Source organism: Nipponia nippon, unplaced genomic scaffold, assembly GCF_047370975.1.
Source record: "Nipponia nippon isolate SJK-2023a ecotype South Korea unplaced genomic scaffold, ASM4737097v1 scaffold_5, whole genome shotgun sequence".
Lineage (NCBI taxonomy): Eukaryota > Metazoa > Chordata > Aves > Pelecaniformes > Threskiornithidae > Nipponia > Nipponia nippon.
The window spans coordinates 81,474,689-81,490,680 of NW_028262369.1; the positions used below are offsets into that span (position 1 = coordinate 81,474,689).

Consider the following 15,992-nt stretch of genomic DNA (forward strand, 5'->3'; position numbering starts at 1 on the left):
GATCTGCATCAAGCTTGGTTGTATAGATATCTGTTACTATAGCTGAGAGGGATATTTCTTTTCAATTTTACTAAGTATCCAGGACCACCATGCAGCTGCAAGCAGGAGCTCAAGCTATTTTCCTTTAAAAAGTCAGGTAGTTATCTCCACAAAATTTTGCAATATGGCAACAAATCCAATGTCATGGTCTGATGAAACAGTGATGTTCATGCAAACAATGTGAATATGTTGAACCATAATTTTGCCTGTAAACCCATGCAAATGCCTTTTGACATAAAAAAAGTAACTAAACTAAACTTGGAAGGGTTTGCTACAGAGACTGCCAAAAGCTGAAATGTGCACTATTCAGAATTTGCTACGGGAAGTATAAAAAGAGAGGGGGAAACGAGTTGGAAGCAAACAAATCATTTCTTTCTGAAGACAACTTTTACTTCTAAAATGGGAAGCGTCTGGGTTTATGAAAATGTAAGCCACATATCGAAATGAAAATGCCATCTTATTTGCTTACATTATTTAAAAAGGGGAATTCATATAAAGTAAAGAAAATGAAAAGAATCAACTCCAGCAACCTTCCCTCACTCCCCAAAAGCGCTTATGAGTCTTATCTCCAATACACATCTTGACAAACTCAGAGATGTGTCAAACACAGATATTAGTTACACGCACAATGCACTCAAAGAAAGAGTTTAATTCTAAATCCTAAGAGACACCTTTTTTTACCTTCTGACACATTTATGAGGAATGTATCTGCTAATGCATACAGAATCCGAGAGCATTTCCTCACATTCATACATGAACTGAGGAACCTGACATATGGGAAGAAAAGGAAGCATAGCAACAGGTGATGCTACACCAGACCCCAGCAAAACTAAAACGCAGCAAGACAAGGGGGCAGCCAGGAGGACCATCTGACTCCCAGATGCCAGTGCTGAAAAAACACATTCCAAAGCTTGGCAGCAAATTCCTGCATCTGTCAAGTTAAACCACATGCAATGCTATGGATTGACATGAAGAGCCAGGCTGACAAAGAGGGCAAAAAAAGAACATATCAAATGTCACAATCATCCAAGAAGAGGCAGTGCAAAGTGAAGGTTGCAAATGCATTTGCTAAAGCGACTTGGGATTGGATTGCTGCTTATTAAAAGTATGTCAAAAAAAGCCTAAGCTCACTGCATATACATGTACAGAAACCTGCTGCTAGATTTTGCCCAACAGTTTTTCAGAGGGGTGATGTCCCTTTTTCTCTCTCCATCTGTAGGCAACTAAAGTGTTAGAGAACAGAGCAGGAAGTTGTCCTATGTTGTTTTAAGAACCCATTGTGCCTCTAAAGCTCAGTTTTATTCTTCTCCCTTTTTAAGATAGGAAGGGCATTTAAAAAAAAAAAAAAAAAGAGATGGGTAGAACCACAGAGAAGGATGAAGAAAGGAAAAAAAATGATCTTATATTACAAAATAACCCCTGAATAGTTTTTCAAAATCCAATCCAGTAGAACAATGCTGTCAATATCTGAAGAGGCAATTAATATTATGGTATTTAAGGAAATTGTTAACTTCCAGATTTTTTCCTTTAGGTGAATGGCTATCATACTTCTAATAAAGCACAGAGGATAGCACTTTCTTGATTGAAAATCTCTGTTCCAAATCACATTCATAAAGACTTCTATAAGGCAGCGAATCACTGACACAGGGCACAGGTACTACACAGACCAACAGAGAAAAAGCGTAACAATTTAAAGGGGTGCTATGTAGCATATAATAAATCAGCAAACTGAAGTAGATGAAGGTACACTACATAACCTGAAGCAGAAAACAACAGTGAAAATATAACTATTTGACTGAATACCTTTAGTTTGTGTTCTTTTCTATTGATAATGACAGCTGTGATCTGCTGGTCCATAAAGATAAGGATAGTACAAAGCAGGGCTGGAATTACAGCAGCTATCACCGTCCACCAAGGATTAGGCCCCAGAGGAGTAATAAACCAGCCACGATCGTCTCTGGTGGGCTATAAAAACAGTCATGCAAGACCAGTCAAAACTCTAAAGATTATTTACATTTCAACTTCACAAGAATACATACAAAAACATTAGGAGGATATGATTTCCTTTAAAATGAATCTATGCAAGAGTACAGAAAAATGCTAAACTTCTATGATACCAAAAAGAGAAGTTACATATAATAAAATCATCTGGGATATTACAGACTTGGTTGTATTTGATACAATGAGCCCAGAATTTGGAAGGAGCCCCAGAACATTACAGAAGTCTAGGATTTGCATAATTTGAGCCAGGTTGGTCCTCACACAGAAGACATTAGGAAGCGTGAAGGGTCCTGCTGGGAGAGACTCATTTACATGGGCCGCTAATCAGAGAGGTTGCATAGTACTTGGTTAACACAAAAAATTCTGAATATTATCACTACTCCCTGACGATAAAAAAATATAATAAACTCACTATAGCACACTACTTTGTCAAAATAATAAGGCCGTGCAATTTATCAACAAATTACCTTAAAAGCATTTGGAACCTGAAGTTTTGGTGATGGAATCCCAATGGCATAGTCAATTAAAACCATGGACAAAATAGTGAGAAAGACAGCAAAATCGCTGACAACAGATCGTACCTATGATTATTGAGAGAAACAACAATTTTAACTAAAATATTCATGCGTGACTTAGGATTTATTTTTCTTCACTATTTCAAGCCATTTTGTGCTTACAACTAAAACCATACTTACTCTGATACAATTTTCTAACAGAGAAAAGATGCAGGGTCCACTTCACCAGCAGTTAATTCAATTTGCAATGCGGATGGAATTCATGCTTACACATGACTAATGACAACTTTTGAATTAAAAAAAATGGCACACACCTTTGTTGGGAAGTATCGGCTAGTTTTGAACTGCTTCAGTGTGGATGACAGCGTTACTGTAGAAAAGAATAAGATGACAGACCAAAAGAGGACATCTGGAACATAAGGGCCATGATGACCACAGGCTCGTCCAACAAACTCTCCATGAAACTTTTTACATTCCTATCAGGGAGAGTAAAGTAGTATTGTTCTGAAAAATATCCATGCTTACACTGATATTTTCTTTCCAATTACTTTCCTAAATTGCAAGCAAGTTGTATTACTAGAAATAGTAAAATAATTTTTAGATATTTATTCTTTTAAAAATTAAAACTCCTAACGTTTGTATCTAGTCTGCCTGGAAAACTTTCAAACCTTCAAAAGAATCTCTTTTTTAACCAGAATTAAATGATGAAGTCACTAACACATACCATAAATGAAGTCATTAATATAAACCCAGATTTATTTCAAACTGAACAAGTACACTTATTTATTTTCTGTTTACCAACACAGATTTGCACTTCCTAATTCCTTCCAAGAAAGGAAACCGAAGTTCAAAAGCTACCAAGAGAAACGCTGTTCCTGGTGCATTCTCAAGAACTCATTTTTTGTTTTAACTTCACAGGCCAAGCAATTCAAGAAAAAGCTTCTTAGAATGTACGGTATTAGCCTAAAAGGAGACCAATACATTTAATACCACGTGGGGGCAGCACATTCCACAAATTATCTTTTTCTTAAAAAAAGCAATCTGATAAAATGCAGCAAACCCCCAAATCTGTAACATTAATTTTATCCAATATAATATCTGGTCAGATATGCAGATACAGTAGAAAACATATCTAGTAATTCTCCAATACCATCCTTAGTTGTTTAAAATCGTGTTTGTTCCAAGGTAACAAGCAGAGAAATAAAGAGTAGCTCTGAAAATATGAGCTATAAGCTCTGGACTCGCAATCCTTTCCTTTCCCTTTCCAAATCCCTCCACATGTATTAAGCAAAAAGAAACGGAGCACCCAGACTCAGAGATTCCAGGCAGCAATATCCTGCCAGATCAGGATCTTCCAGTATCAAATGAACTGGGTCATTGGCTTATCAGACTCACGTCACAATACTGTGGCTTGACATGTTATGAGAAACTTTGGCTTTGAACAAAGGCTGGCTTGAAAAAAAACACAGTTGCTATTTGATGACTGTGAGACAAAGGAGTGCAAAAACTTTTTAGACTGGTACAGCAGTGGACCTGGGATAAATATGATGCACTTCTGACTGATAAAATAAAGGTTTTAGATGGGGGAAAAAAATTCTCAGGAAATCCAGGAGAAATTCTCAAGATTCTGGGATATCAAAAAGAAAACTTGTCCTGGCCTGAGCTAGCCCTTGATGTTGGCACAGCACAGGGATGAATTTCATCATATACCTACTGAAAAGGATTTTGTCACCATCAGAATAAACACTTTGCTCGCACTCGTTTTGTCCTAGATAAAAAATTTATTGGTTTTAAGAGAGAGCGCCAATCTAGATCTTCAGAAACTTGGAACTTTTACATCAGACACAACAGGAAGAAATAAGCACTGAAAAAAGACAGTGGGGTGAGACTGACCAAATATCTAGAGACGACTAGGTCTAATCTTTTACTGCAATTCCCTAGAGCAGGAGAATTGAAGCTTCTTGATGATGCTTGCAAGAAATAAATACATCAAAGTACGAAAAATTTCAGTTATTTGTTTGACAATTATAGGAACTCACAGGAAAAGTTGGTCAGTTATACTGCTATCCGTGTAAACTCAAGTTTCGGTAATAAGCTTTTACAGAAGTTTTAAAGGGTTTTATATAATGCAGACGGTCTTTTACATTTATAGTTAAAACAAAATCTGTTATTTTAAATCTCCTCAGCTGCAAATGTACTCTGAAAAACACTGTCAGAGATCTGAGAAAGTGAGAGGAGGAGTCTGCCCCTGCACAGATGCTCTTAGAGTGTGCTGCAATTTTGAGAATATTCATTCTGGATTGCTGGAATCCCTCAGGCCAGCAGTTCTCAACTTTCTCTCTGCTGTTGCCACACCAACAGAGTTGAGGAGCAGTCCTTGCTATCAAGACAGAGCAGCCATGGAAGGCAGCGCTTGCTTAACTCGTGATAGGAGGACACCAGTTCTGCATTCCTGCCTTTGAAAGAAAAAAACAGTATCTGCTGAAGATGGTCCACTGGATTGGCTTTGAAGCGTTTCATTTGGTTATGCCTACAATGGGGTTAATTCAGTTATATTTTTGAGAGAACCCTTCAGTTGGTGTCTTTTGCACCCAGTTCTCTTTGATTGTGTAATGAAATGATCTATTTGTGAGAAAAAGTGGTGGACTGATCTCAGTACGACATTTTAATCAAGTTGTAAATGTTGCTTTAAAGAAGGCAAACCTGAAATAATAAATCCTTTAAAGCTAGAAAGGTGTACCATTTAGAAACAAGCTACGTATCTATGCAAGCTCCCCAAACTGACTGTAGCTTGTTGTTCCTCCCCACCCCCGGAAAAAAGTTACACAACTAAGACATACATAACACTGAAGGCCTACGTAAGAGAGAAATCTGGTCACTGAACAGAAAATGTCACAAAATTTCTCCCCTTCCTCTCCTTTATAGCCCGAACAGCTGTAAGAATGTTTTAGGCAAAATAAATGCTCCTAGAGTCTTTCTAAACAAGGGAACTTTGGTATTGCCATCTGGCAGAATTTAGGACAAATCCATTGTCATTTGGCATGTTTAGACTTTATCTCAGTCAAACTCCTGTGCTAGTGTGTCAAGAGATTTCCAACGCAGGGCACAAAATGCACATACTTGCCTTAATGTGTACCATCAACGGCTGCAAAATGCTTACAAAAGGAGATAATGCTACAAAGCCTATGCTAATCTTTGTTCAGTTAAGAATAGTTTATGCTTTATTTGAACAAATATGATCAGAAAAAACATGGTATTTTTTTCAATATATTTGCTGCAGTAGGAGAGATAAAATTATTTATGCTTATGCCTTTATTTATTAAATTCCAATATTTCACTTACTGACACAGTTAGGTTCCCCCATGGCACATCAGATGCAGATATATTGTAGTCTTGCCAATATCGTAAGGTTTTATTGCTAGGATGTTCTGGTTCCACACAATTGCACCTGAAAAGACAAAATAGTATTTTTTTCCTTAATAATAAAAGATGTATCAGATATTAATCCAAATTATCAACTTTATGACATATTGAAATTATGCTCTAATTTGCCAGATAATTTTAGTTCAAATGATAATTTCAGTCCAGCACCAAAGGCTCTGTGAACGTGTGTGTCCATTGTTTTTCCTTTCCCCACAGCTGCTTTAAAAGCATGCTTTTCATTTGAAATTGTGTATTTTAACACACAAAACGTGACGAGGCAGTGTGGGAGGACAATACTGCAAACAGGCAATTTAAACTCAAAATTAAGTCTTTAAAGCCTCTGAAGCAACTGTAGGAGGCTTTTTCCTTGACAAAGCCTTCAAAATATGCAGGATACTCTGTAGGTTCCAAGATGTCAAGTGTGCTTTGCAGTTCTCTTTAAATTAATTCTACCTTATAAATCTATAGTACTATCTATCCTGCTAGTATTTTAATGTGCTTATGATGGCTGTAAATAAATTCTGTATTCTCCTTTCTGATAAAGTTTTCAGGAGTAGCTGGGGACAGGATAACATCTGACTATAGAGTGGAGAGCCATTAAGCATACATTTGCATTGCAGTTCTAGAAGAGTATCAGTTTATTCACTTAGCTACGCCATCTATTTTCTCTGTGGCTGTTTATCTTTCCACAAAATGACAATTCTCATCTAGATTTGTAATATTTTCTGTATAAGAAATTCTACCGTCTACATTATGAGTACGGAATAGTGCCACAGTATTTCAATTGCAATACTATAAATGTGACAACAGCTGCATTTAATATATACAGAGAGAGATGCAAAGTTGTCTTTGTGCAACTCTTTGCTTTTATTTTAAATGCAGCTATTTATAAAAGAAAGAAAAAACCCTTGCAGCCCATGAACAAAAAGAGAAAAAAAACAAAAGCAACAGCATTCAGAGAAATAGAGGGCCTGAGCCAAAAGTCATCGAAGTAGACTGGGTCTTTCAAACATATTTAATATGCTTTGGATCAGGCCCCAAGTGCAGAATTAATGCGTGTTCAATGCGTAGCTTAAAATATTACAAAACAGGTTAAATGAAGCACATCACTACTAGTGAGCTACGGTAGCATAATAAAGTCAACAAACGGTATGTCTATGTTATCGCAAGGGAGTATTTGATGTTCATGCAACAATACAGAGGTGGCTATTTCAGGTTACTGCTGTTTCCTGTGAGCACAGGAGCTCCCTGCCCCTGATGTCCATCGCTGATCGCAGACTGGCCAGACGCTGGGCGATGGCCCATTGAGGTTTGATTACAGTAGGCCAAGGTGATGTGGGCTGTTCAATCACAGTCACTTTCTCACTAGAAGGGAAGACTGTGCATGTCACCAACACTACATGGTACAGCCACTCTTGCTGCAAACTGCAAAATTACATTCAAAAGTTAGAGAAGCCAAAATTTGCCCACTACAAGAGATCTATGTGGAATTTCTATTACCAATGAGCAAGAGACTATACATACACCTATAAGTATATTTTCTAAGCAATATATTCAGCTCCAAATACAGTACCAACTCAGCAACGTACTCCCATGCCTTTTAGTGATAAGGAGTCAGCAATCATCTTCGTTATGCTAAAAGATAAAGAATGATTCATTTGATTGTCTTTCATCATGGCTAGGAAGAAACTGCTTTTTTCATGGCTAGAATATAGGCAGGGAAGAATCTGACATTGGTTGTGGTGGCAAAAGCACACGTGTCACTATAGCGAAAAAAGAAATCTCTGCTGCCAGTCTCGCAATATACCCATTTCATCACACTGATAACAGAACAATTCTTTTTTTATCTTTACACTTTTGGCTACTGCAAGACGTTCTGATCTCCTGGGAGCAATTCAGATGTCTAAATGTGGGTGCCTATATACCCCCTGGTATCTGTGACACGCACAACGGGTTGGCACGTATGTGAGAGGGTCTGTGGTGACTCATGCCTTTGCACAGCAGCTGGAGGCTGAGAGACCTAAAATGGCACTAGATACCCAGTCACAGGTCACTCCCTTCTGTATTTAAAATGTCTGTATTTTGCAACTAGGCAGAAATCAGTGGAGCTTGCTTTCTTCTAGGGTATTTAAACATCTAATACAGTCTGTTACAAAGTGGCTTATAAATCTGAGGTAGACTAATAAACCATTTCAGACAAGACAGTCTTCAGGAAACTGCAGAACTGTCCTAAGATCAGAACTGTCCTAAGATCAGAACTGACAAAAGGAGAAAGTAACAGAAAAATAATGGCCTGAACCTGCTAGCTAGAAAAATAACCGGAGCAAGGGGTCTTTATTGCCTTTACATCTTCCAAGGTTCTCAAGAAATCTCTGGCAAATCAGGATGGGGAACAAAGGTAGATTAGAAATAATAAATTTTAGGAGTGGCTGACAAACTGGTATCCTCTGAAGCCTGTACCTCTCTCCCTTTTACAGAAGGATCAAGACTTCAGCTAAATCTTCAGCACCAATCTAACTGTAACAGCATAGGCAGTATAGGTCACTGACGGCACCTCCCTTCCTTTCTTTGTCCTCCCAACCTCCCCATATTTTTCCTAACTCTTTTTGCTTTTGTTTCATAAGTCTCAATTTCATAAATTTCATTAACTTCAGCCATCGTAACTTCACTGAGTGCAATGTTTCCTACAACTTGTCCTGTTTTCAAAGAACAGAGCCAGGATTTCACAGCAGCAGCTTCAGGACATCTCAGGCAACTAGCAGTGTTCTTTGTTCCACAAAAGGTCTAGTTATTACTATCCTTAATAGCACCAAACAGACTGTCCGTATGACCCCTCTTTCTTTGGACAATGGGAAAGGGAATATGGGTTAGTAAATTAGAAACCTGTTATTTTATATGTAAAGTTGCAAATTTACCCCTCCTTTGTAGATCAGCAATAAAAGATAAACATCGTTGCTGCTCAACAACTAGTCAGGTGAAAGGTTCTGTATTAAAAACATTTTCATCCTGCCTGTAACTTTTTGTTTACTGCAAGAAACTTACTCCCCAGGCCTATTTGTTCAATTGAAATTAACCTGGGTCTGGTGGGGAAATCCCTCTAATTTCCACCTCGTACCCCTGATTCTTCAGGCTTGTTCATCACCATTTTCTTCTCTTTAATCTGTCACGTGCGCTCTCCTCCCCACACAGGCTTTAAACATGCAGCATGGCACCAGTCCGTTCTGCTGCCATTACAGCCAGTTTAAGAGCTTCAAACAAGAGCCTTGCACACTGGTTTTGTGAGTAAATAAAACATTTAAATGGTGCAGCTCCTTCAAAAGCCTCATGGCCATTCAATCCTAGGCAGCTGACATTTTTCAGTATGTTGTTTTCAAGACTAGGAGGCACTTACTATTGAATATTTTATCCAATTCATAAGGCACTGTTTTGGAGCTCCTATTTTTCCAGCATGTGCGTATTGCAAGCTACACCTATTTATACTAGCTAAGGATCTGATCTGTAAAAGATGCAAATACAGCTTCTTCATGACTAGCCAACATACCATTTTCCCTTCCTAGAAGGGCAAAATCTCTTTCTGGCTCACTTAAGATCAAGAATGAGAGTTGCTCATATGAATATTTATATTATTAAAAAAACAACAGGCAAGTATGACAAATAAGTTAAAAAATGTGCTTGTTTAAACAATATGTCTCACTGAATATCAGAGCACATATTTGGTAATATGAGTAGGAAGTTTTTCCCCTAAGACACAGAGTATGCTCTACGAGTGTGCTGTGCACTGATCACATAACAGAGACAGAATAAGAAGATGCTATTAAATGGAAGGTAACTTCACCAATTTTGTTTTAAAAGTAAGGTATTAGAATATATTCAGAAGTATGATTTATGTTGCATTTACAAGGTTGACGGAAAGTACTTCAATAGCAGCATGCCATGCATATTTAAGTTGTCTGCAAATACACAATTTTCATGTGAATTATGGGTGCTCGCGGAGTGCTTCTGCTTGTCTAACAACTTTTACGGGAAGGGGACAACAATATCATAGACAACGACTTCCCTGCTGTCCCATACCTACAACACCTGTAATCCCTGGCATTATATTTACCCTACTCCTTCTCAGGTTAACATTCATAATGACAAAATCAAAGTCTTACTGCAGAAGAGACTGGAAACAAAATAATTAATACTGATGGGAAATGGACTTGTCAGTTAAGTTCTATTCTCAGTATCACAAAACCCTTTCAAAGCACAGCTGTCATAGCAAGACAAGATTTTTTCTTCATTTATTCATGAGATCTGCCATCCTGAATTAGACCATTCAGTCATTAAGTTAAGTAGCCCATCTCTGACAATCACGAACATCAGTAAGCACCCACATATATTCTCCAAAGTTGGAAGTCTATATAGTTTAGTAGGTGAAGTTGAGAAGGAAAACAGAAAAGCCTATATAAGAACCTAGACAATGCACTCAGCAGCACAACAATTTCATACACACATAGAGAGAGATAAATCTGAGGAGGGAAAACTGATGTTAGAGTGAAGAAATCTCAAAGAATCAGGTTTCATTGGATAGCACATCAGGAGGAGAACTTTGTTGTGTCAAGGGGAAAGTCTAGAAAACAGATTCATAATCACACTGTGGTTTTGTTAACCTTGACTGTCACTCATAAAGGTTGATCTTTATTAGCTGCCTGGTGCAGTATGCCATTCATGCATTCTTAGGAGTACTACAGTATGTAACTGCCATACACAGAAGTTAATGTGCAGAAAAGTAGTGTAATTATGTGGGATATTGACAATTCATCTGAAAGCTTTCACTGAGAAATAGTTCTAGGATATCACTTCACCCCGCTTCCAAAGTTAAAAAAACATATACCTGAGAAGAGATTCAGTATAACACTGGTTCAGAAATAATACACTGGAATATACTATAATGCTATATGGTCAGCCTAAGTTTTGATTGTTCAGGTGTAGTGTATCAATACACATAGGTGTACTGTAACAAAACCACCCAAGGATTTTATGTAAGCCTTTCGAGCTTTTGAAGGCATTGTGTAGACCAGCTACCAAGTACAAACTGTATCCTGGAGAGAATTGCTTAACAAAGAAATCTGTTTCCAAAGTGGAGGGGATGAGCCGTAGGAAAGAATGAAGCAAGGTGGGCACTCCCTGGACTCAAAACAGGCAGAAAGAGAAAAATTAGTCAACTGGGTTGGGCAGACATAGGGAAGCCCTAGAATAAATGGGATAGAGAAAAATAATTTCTGGATTCCAGGGTTTGTCAAGAAGCAAAAGGGAACCAGCAGTTAAACTGAATGATGGCAGCTGCATGGTTCTGGAAAGAAAAGGAACATTCTTAGGGAAAGACACAGAGGATATGGCACAGTTACTTAATTGTAGAAACAAAACCTATAAAGAAGGGGAAAAAATTATATTCATATCTAAGTTCAAAGAAATCATTGCAAGAATCAGAATTCAATTACACTCCTGGGATCCATACGAGATATTCTGCGCATATCATCGCTGACTCTTCTCATTCCACCTGCAGCTTAGGGAATACAGGGTATAAAACAACATAATTTGCATCCAAAAATAATGGATTTAGATTAAGTTATATAGATAATGAAAGATTTAAAACTTGCTTGTGCACAAAACTAATCTTCACAATGCCTTCTAGAAGCAATGGTTTCTATAGCCTGCAAATGATAGTGAGATTGACATGATCTTGGCTCCTTAATTACATCAGAGTGGGATTTTCTACTCCTAATGCTTAAGTGCATGTCAATACCAAGACAGATTGCAATATGCATATTACTATGCCAAGAAATCACTTTAAAATTATTCAGTGGAATCTGTTAATAATTGAGTAACTTCTGGTAAAGAATTATTACAAACAACATGAATTCATTACTCTGAAAAAGGAATTAATAAAAAACAAAAGGTATATAAAGTCCCAAGATCTAAGCAACCTCACACTGAGAAATAATTGATCTTCTGTATTCTGACATAACTATCTTAAAATGCTTGTATTTTAAAGAATACTGGATTGCTTTCTAAATCATGTTCCTTTCATCCACAATGTTTATTTTGTTTTCCTTTTGAGAACCTCTGTTTTTAATCCACCCAGTTGTAGGGTTCTCCTTTACTAGCAAAAATGATATCCTAACATTTAATACACACATTAAAACCAATGTGCATCAGTGTTCCAGACAGGATTCACTAACTGGAGATATATTTGCTACAGGGGTAGGAAAAGCAGGAGGAAGAGAGTGCAGAAATAAGAGAGTTGCTATGCCAACCTACAAATGCTAATGGCATGACAAATACAAAAAGGTCACAGTAAAAAAAAAAGAAAGAAAGAAAGAAAGAAAAGCCCAGATCAAAAAGTATGTGTATTTTATTTAATAAACAATGCAGCTACTGTATTTAAATTCCTTCAAAACAAAGTAGTTTAAAAAGAAAAAAATTGCAGCACAGTAGCATACTGAAAATCAGATTGTCTTTGTCCTTCTTTTGATTTAGCTCTTAAATGCCTTATTCTTTATCATCCATATCATAAAGATGGTGGTTTAAGAAAAAGTTACATATGAATGCTGAATGGATTTGCCTGCAAGTAGATTACCTGATGAGTAAGGCCAATATTGCAACACAGAGTAACAAACAAGTATAATAAAGGAGTAAAAAGTGCATTAGGACTACTTCTACATTCAACATCATCATGCAACAGAAGCTATTTTTGTCTTTTTGAGAGAGAATTCTGTAACAAACTCAAACTCATATCTTCTACCTAAAATGGTAAAATGGTAAATATGAATTTTTAAGAAATCTTTCAGGAGGACTTTTCAGCTGATTTTCAAATATTTGGGTCTGCTTGATTTAAAAAAAAAAAAAATATCCCAACTGTTCTGAATGTTCTTTCTATAGTCATCTAAGGTTTGTTATGGCAGATACTAGTAATGACTCCTATACTCTTAAATATAAGAGGAGATGCATGCAGTACAGTCTTTTACATCAAACTCCTGCAACAGAAACTGTTTATGACAGAATTCAAACCCACCCAAAATACAGAATGGGTTTTGCTTCTCACTTGAAATATGGTTCAAATCTGGTTGAAATACCAACCACTTTAAATTACTATTTTCTTTGTCTTTCTAGTACTACAAAGGACAGTACTAACAGCAGACTACTTGTGGACATCAGAGCATCCTCAGAAAGCCCATGGGAGAAGAGAGGAGGGCTGGGCCATTGCATACGCTGAAAGCTTCAAATACATACAGTGTCCTGACCTATTTACCATCAACCTTTTGAGTGGGCAACAAACAGAATACAGAAAACACAGAAATTTTACAGTATAACCTGAGTTTTCTACCACAGAATTTCAGATCCAAGATAAAGTTTTACATAAGCTTTGGCTGAGCATTCAAAGAGAAATGAGTTGCTCAACCTTTTGAAGTTCACCCATTGCTAATTAAAGAACTGCCAAGGCTTTACTAACAATTAAAAACTTGTCTTTAAAATCCCCAAAGAGGAAAATGCAAACAGCTGTTTTAATTAGCAAACAGCAGATACTAATTAGCTTTTGTAACAGAGTATGCTGGTCCTTTAAGGACAGGACCAGTTTCAGCCCAAGTTTGTTACCCATTTGAACTACAAGTAGAAGGACTAGAGTCAGATGCTGCAGAAAAAGCCTCTGATTCCTTGTGAAAGCAATATTCCCCAACCTCAAGTAAAATGAGATTTTTATTTCAAGTAAGCTTTTATGCTTATTTGTCTTCTAGTTTCTGATCTTTCTGGAACTGAGACATGTAGAGACATTTGAGCAGGGACTGAGAGTTATTTGAAATGTCTTGTCTTGTGATGATCCCGTGGGGATGATAATTGTGATACCTTCAAGTTCTGGGCAAATGGCCACTGTGTCTGGACAGAATAATATGCGCGTATCTGCACAGCAAACCCATGGAGTTCGGGTTGCACCAAGCCTGCTGTGAAAGCACTGGTCATTCGGGCAGCTGATTTAGAGTTGCTCCAACAGAGCACATCTTTCCATTCTCCCAACCTGTTGGGGTCGGTTCTGAAGAAGTAAGAAAAACTCGGATGAAGGAGAAGGGAGAGGAGAAAACAGAAGAGACTGGAATTACTGCTTTGCTGTGTTCAGAGCACAGATCCCAGGAATCGGCAGATGTGCTCTTACAAGATAATCAGTATGCATACTGGCACTCCCAACAATCAGTTTTAAGGTTAAAAAAATGTAAGCCACATCCCATAAGAGCTATGCTGCTTATAACTATGTGTACAGCCAGTCATTTTGGTATTAGTGGGGTCAGTTGCCATGGGCATGATTATCGATAATAAACAGGATATTGCTGCAAGTAGAAGATACAACATAAATACCAAAAGTGAAATGTAATGCAAGAGTTTAAAAGTCAATTTATTTGTACTAACTACACAGAGTGAAAGAATAACTGAGAATATAGGTATGAAATGATGACCCCCTAAATAACTACAAAACTATTATATCACATAATTTTAATAGCTATATATATGTTTGAAACCACCAGGCAGCGGTCAAATCTTTCTTCCAAACATCTGGAAGACACTTGTCCTTCAGGAATTGTGTTTGGAAAATCTAAAACTGTTGTGCTGGTATTGCAATACAGTAGGACAGGACAGGTCAATAGCTGTAACTGGAAGATGACAATAGCTGCTCTTTTACCATTCTGCGTGCCTCGCACATTCTACATTCAATGAAGACAGTTACTAAGGGCAGGCAGAGAGTAAATAACACCCTTCAAAAATCAATTTGGGATTCTGATTAATGAATGGAATTTTAAATAAAACCAAAACCATTTATTTGTAAGCATAAGGACTATAATGATGAAACACTTTTATAAAATATAGAGATACCTATCACTGTACCCCTATACAAGCAAGACTGTTAATCTTATTTCTCTGAAATCTCAAGCAATATCATGGGATTCAGCTAAGCATGAATAAAGCTAGCTACCCAGGAATCTGTATTTCTATTTGTTTCTGCTTTTCATTACATATTTTAACATCTCAGCTCCACCTGCTAAATGGTTTCTGAATAATTTTTTTACTTTGTATAGTATGTCAACATCTGTTTTTCAAAACTGTATGAGAACATCATATTCTCTTTCCCTTTGAGATGACTACTTTGAAGTGGTAAAGGAAAAAAATAATCCACAAACACTGTGCTAGAGTAAAATAATGACTTCATAGAAGTTAAGCGAAATTAAATAAGACCAGGATATAACCTCAACTGCATGCATGGTCTATTCTTGATGTTTATTGCTTTCTCTTCAAATTAATATTCCTTTGTCTCCTGATTAAACTATTCGAGAGAAATAATATTTTTTTCAGCATGATGAGTGAGTATGTCACAGCAGAACTATAGTTTCTGTAATTTAACTTGTTCTGTGTATTAAGGTACATAACATGCATTCAGATTCAGGATTTGCCAACTATTTTTCTAGTGATAACATATACAAAGCTCAAATATTTTCTCTGTTGCTGTGTTTTGTTTTTCCCAGCTTAAAATGCAAATGAGACATTTGGTTGAGACACTCCTGTTTTTCCAGTGAACAGAAGATGTGGCACTGTTCAAGCATTGTTCCTTTTGGGCTCCACCCTGCTCATGCAGAGGGTTCAAATGGGTTCAGTGAAATAACAAAGACATTTCTGGAGGGGGATCTTCTCTGAAAATGCTTTTTAATGACATTTTAGTTGCTGAGGTGACCAGGCTTAACTGGCCTCAGGACAGACTAGGATCTTATCCTTTACTAGAAGACCATTTTTGTTCTCATATCACAGAAACAAGTCTGAGTTTTTACTTCTAAATGAGACTATCTTGATTAAAGCCATTCACTTTTTTATTCCCCAAGTAGAATACTACCTGTCAAAACTCCACAATGAAGTAGTGCTGCTTAAATGGAGTCATATTAAAAATCCTGTTATTAAGAACAAATGGATTATGACAAAATCAATCACCACTGA

The 15,992-nt window shown here is 37.1% G+C and overlaps 1 protein-coding gene across 12 annotated transcripts in view; it reads right to left on the bottom strand.

Annotated features, from left to right (window-relative positions):
- The window catches only part of SLC4A10 (solute carrier family 4 member 10), a 202,024-nt gene that overhangs the window by 18,188 nt on the left and 167,844 nt on the right, over positions 1-15,992 (bottom strand). For all 12 annotated transcript variants that reach the window (XR_015698619.1, XR_015698618.1, XR_015698617.1 and 9 more), the window contains 4 exons: positions 5,898-6,003; positions 2,870-3,031; positions 2,508-2,621; positions 1,843-2,004 (listed from right to left, as the gene is read on the bottom strand). Coding sequence is in view for 4 of the 12 variants with exons in the window: in XM_009461998.2 (XP_009460273.1) it covers positions 1,843-2,004; positions 2,508-2,621; positions 2,870-3,031; positions 5,898-6,003 (544 nt within the window). In the remaining 8 variants the exon portion in view is untranslated. The remainder of the gene's footprint in view (positions 1-1,842; positions 2,005-2,507; positions 2,622-2,869; positions 3,032-5,897; positions 6,004-15,992) is intronic.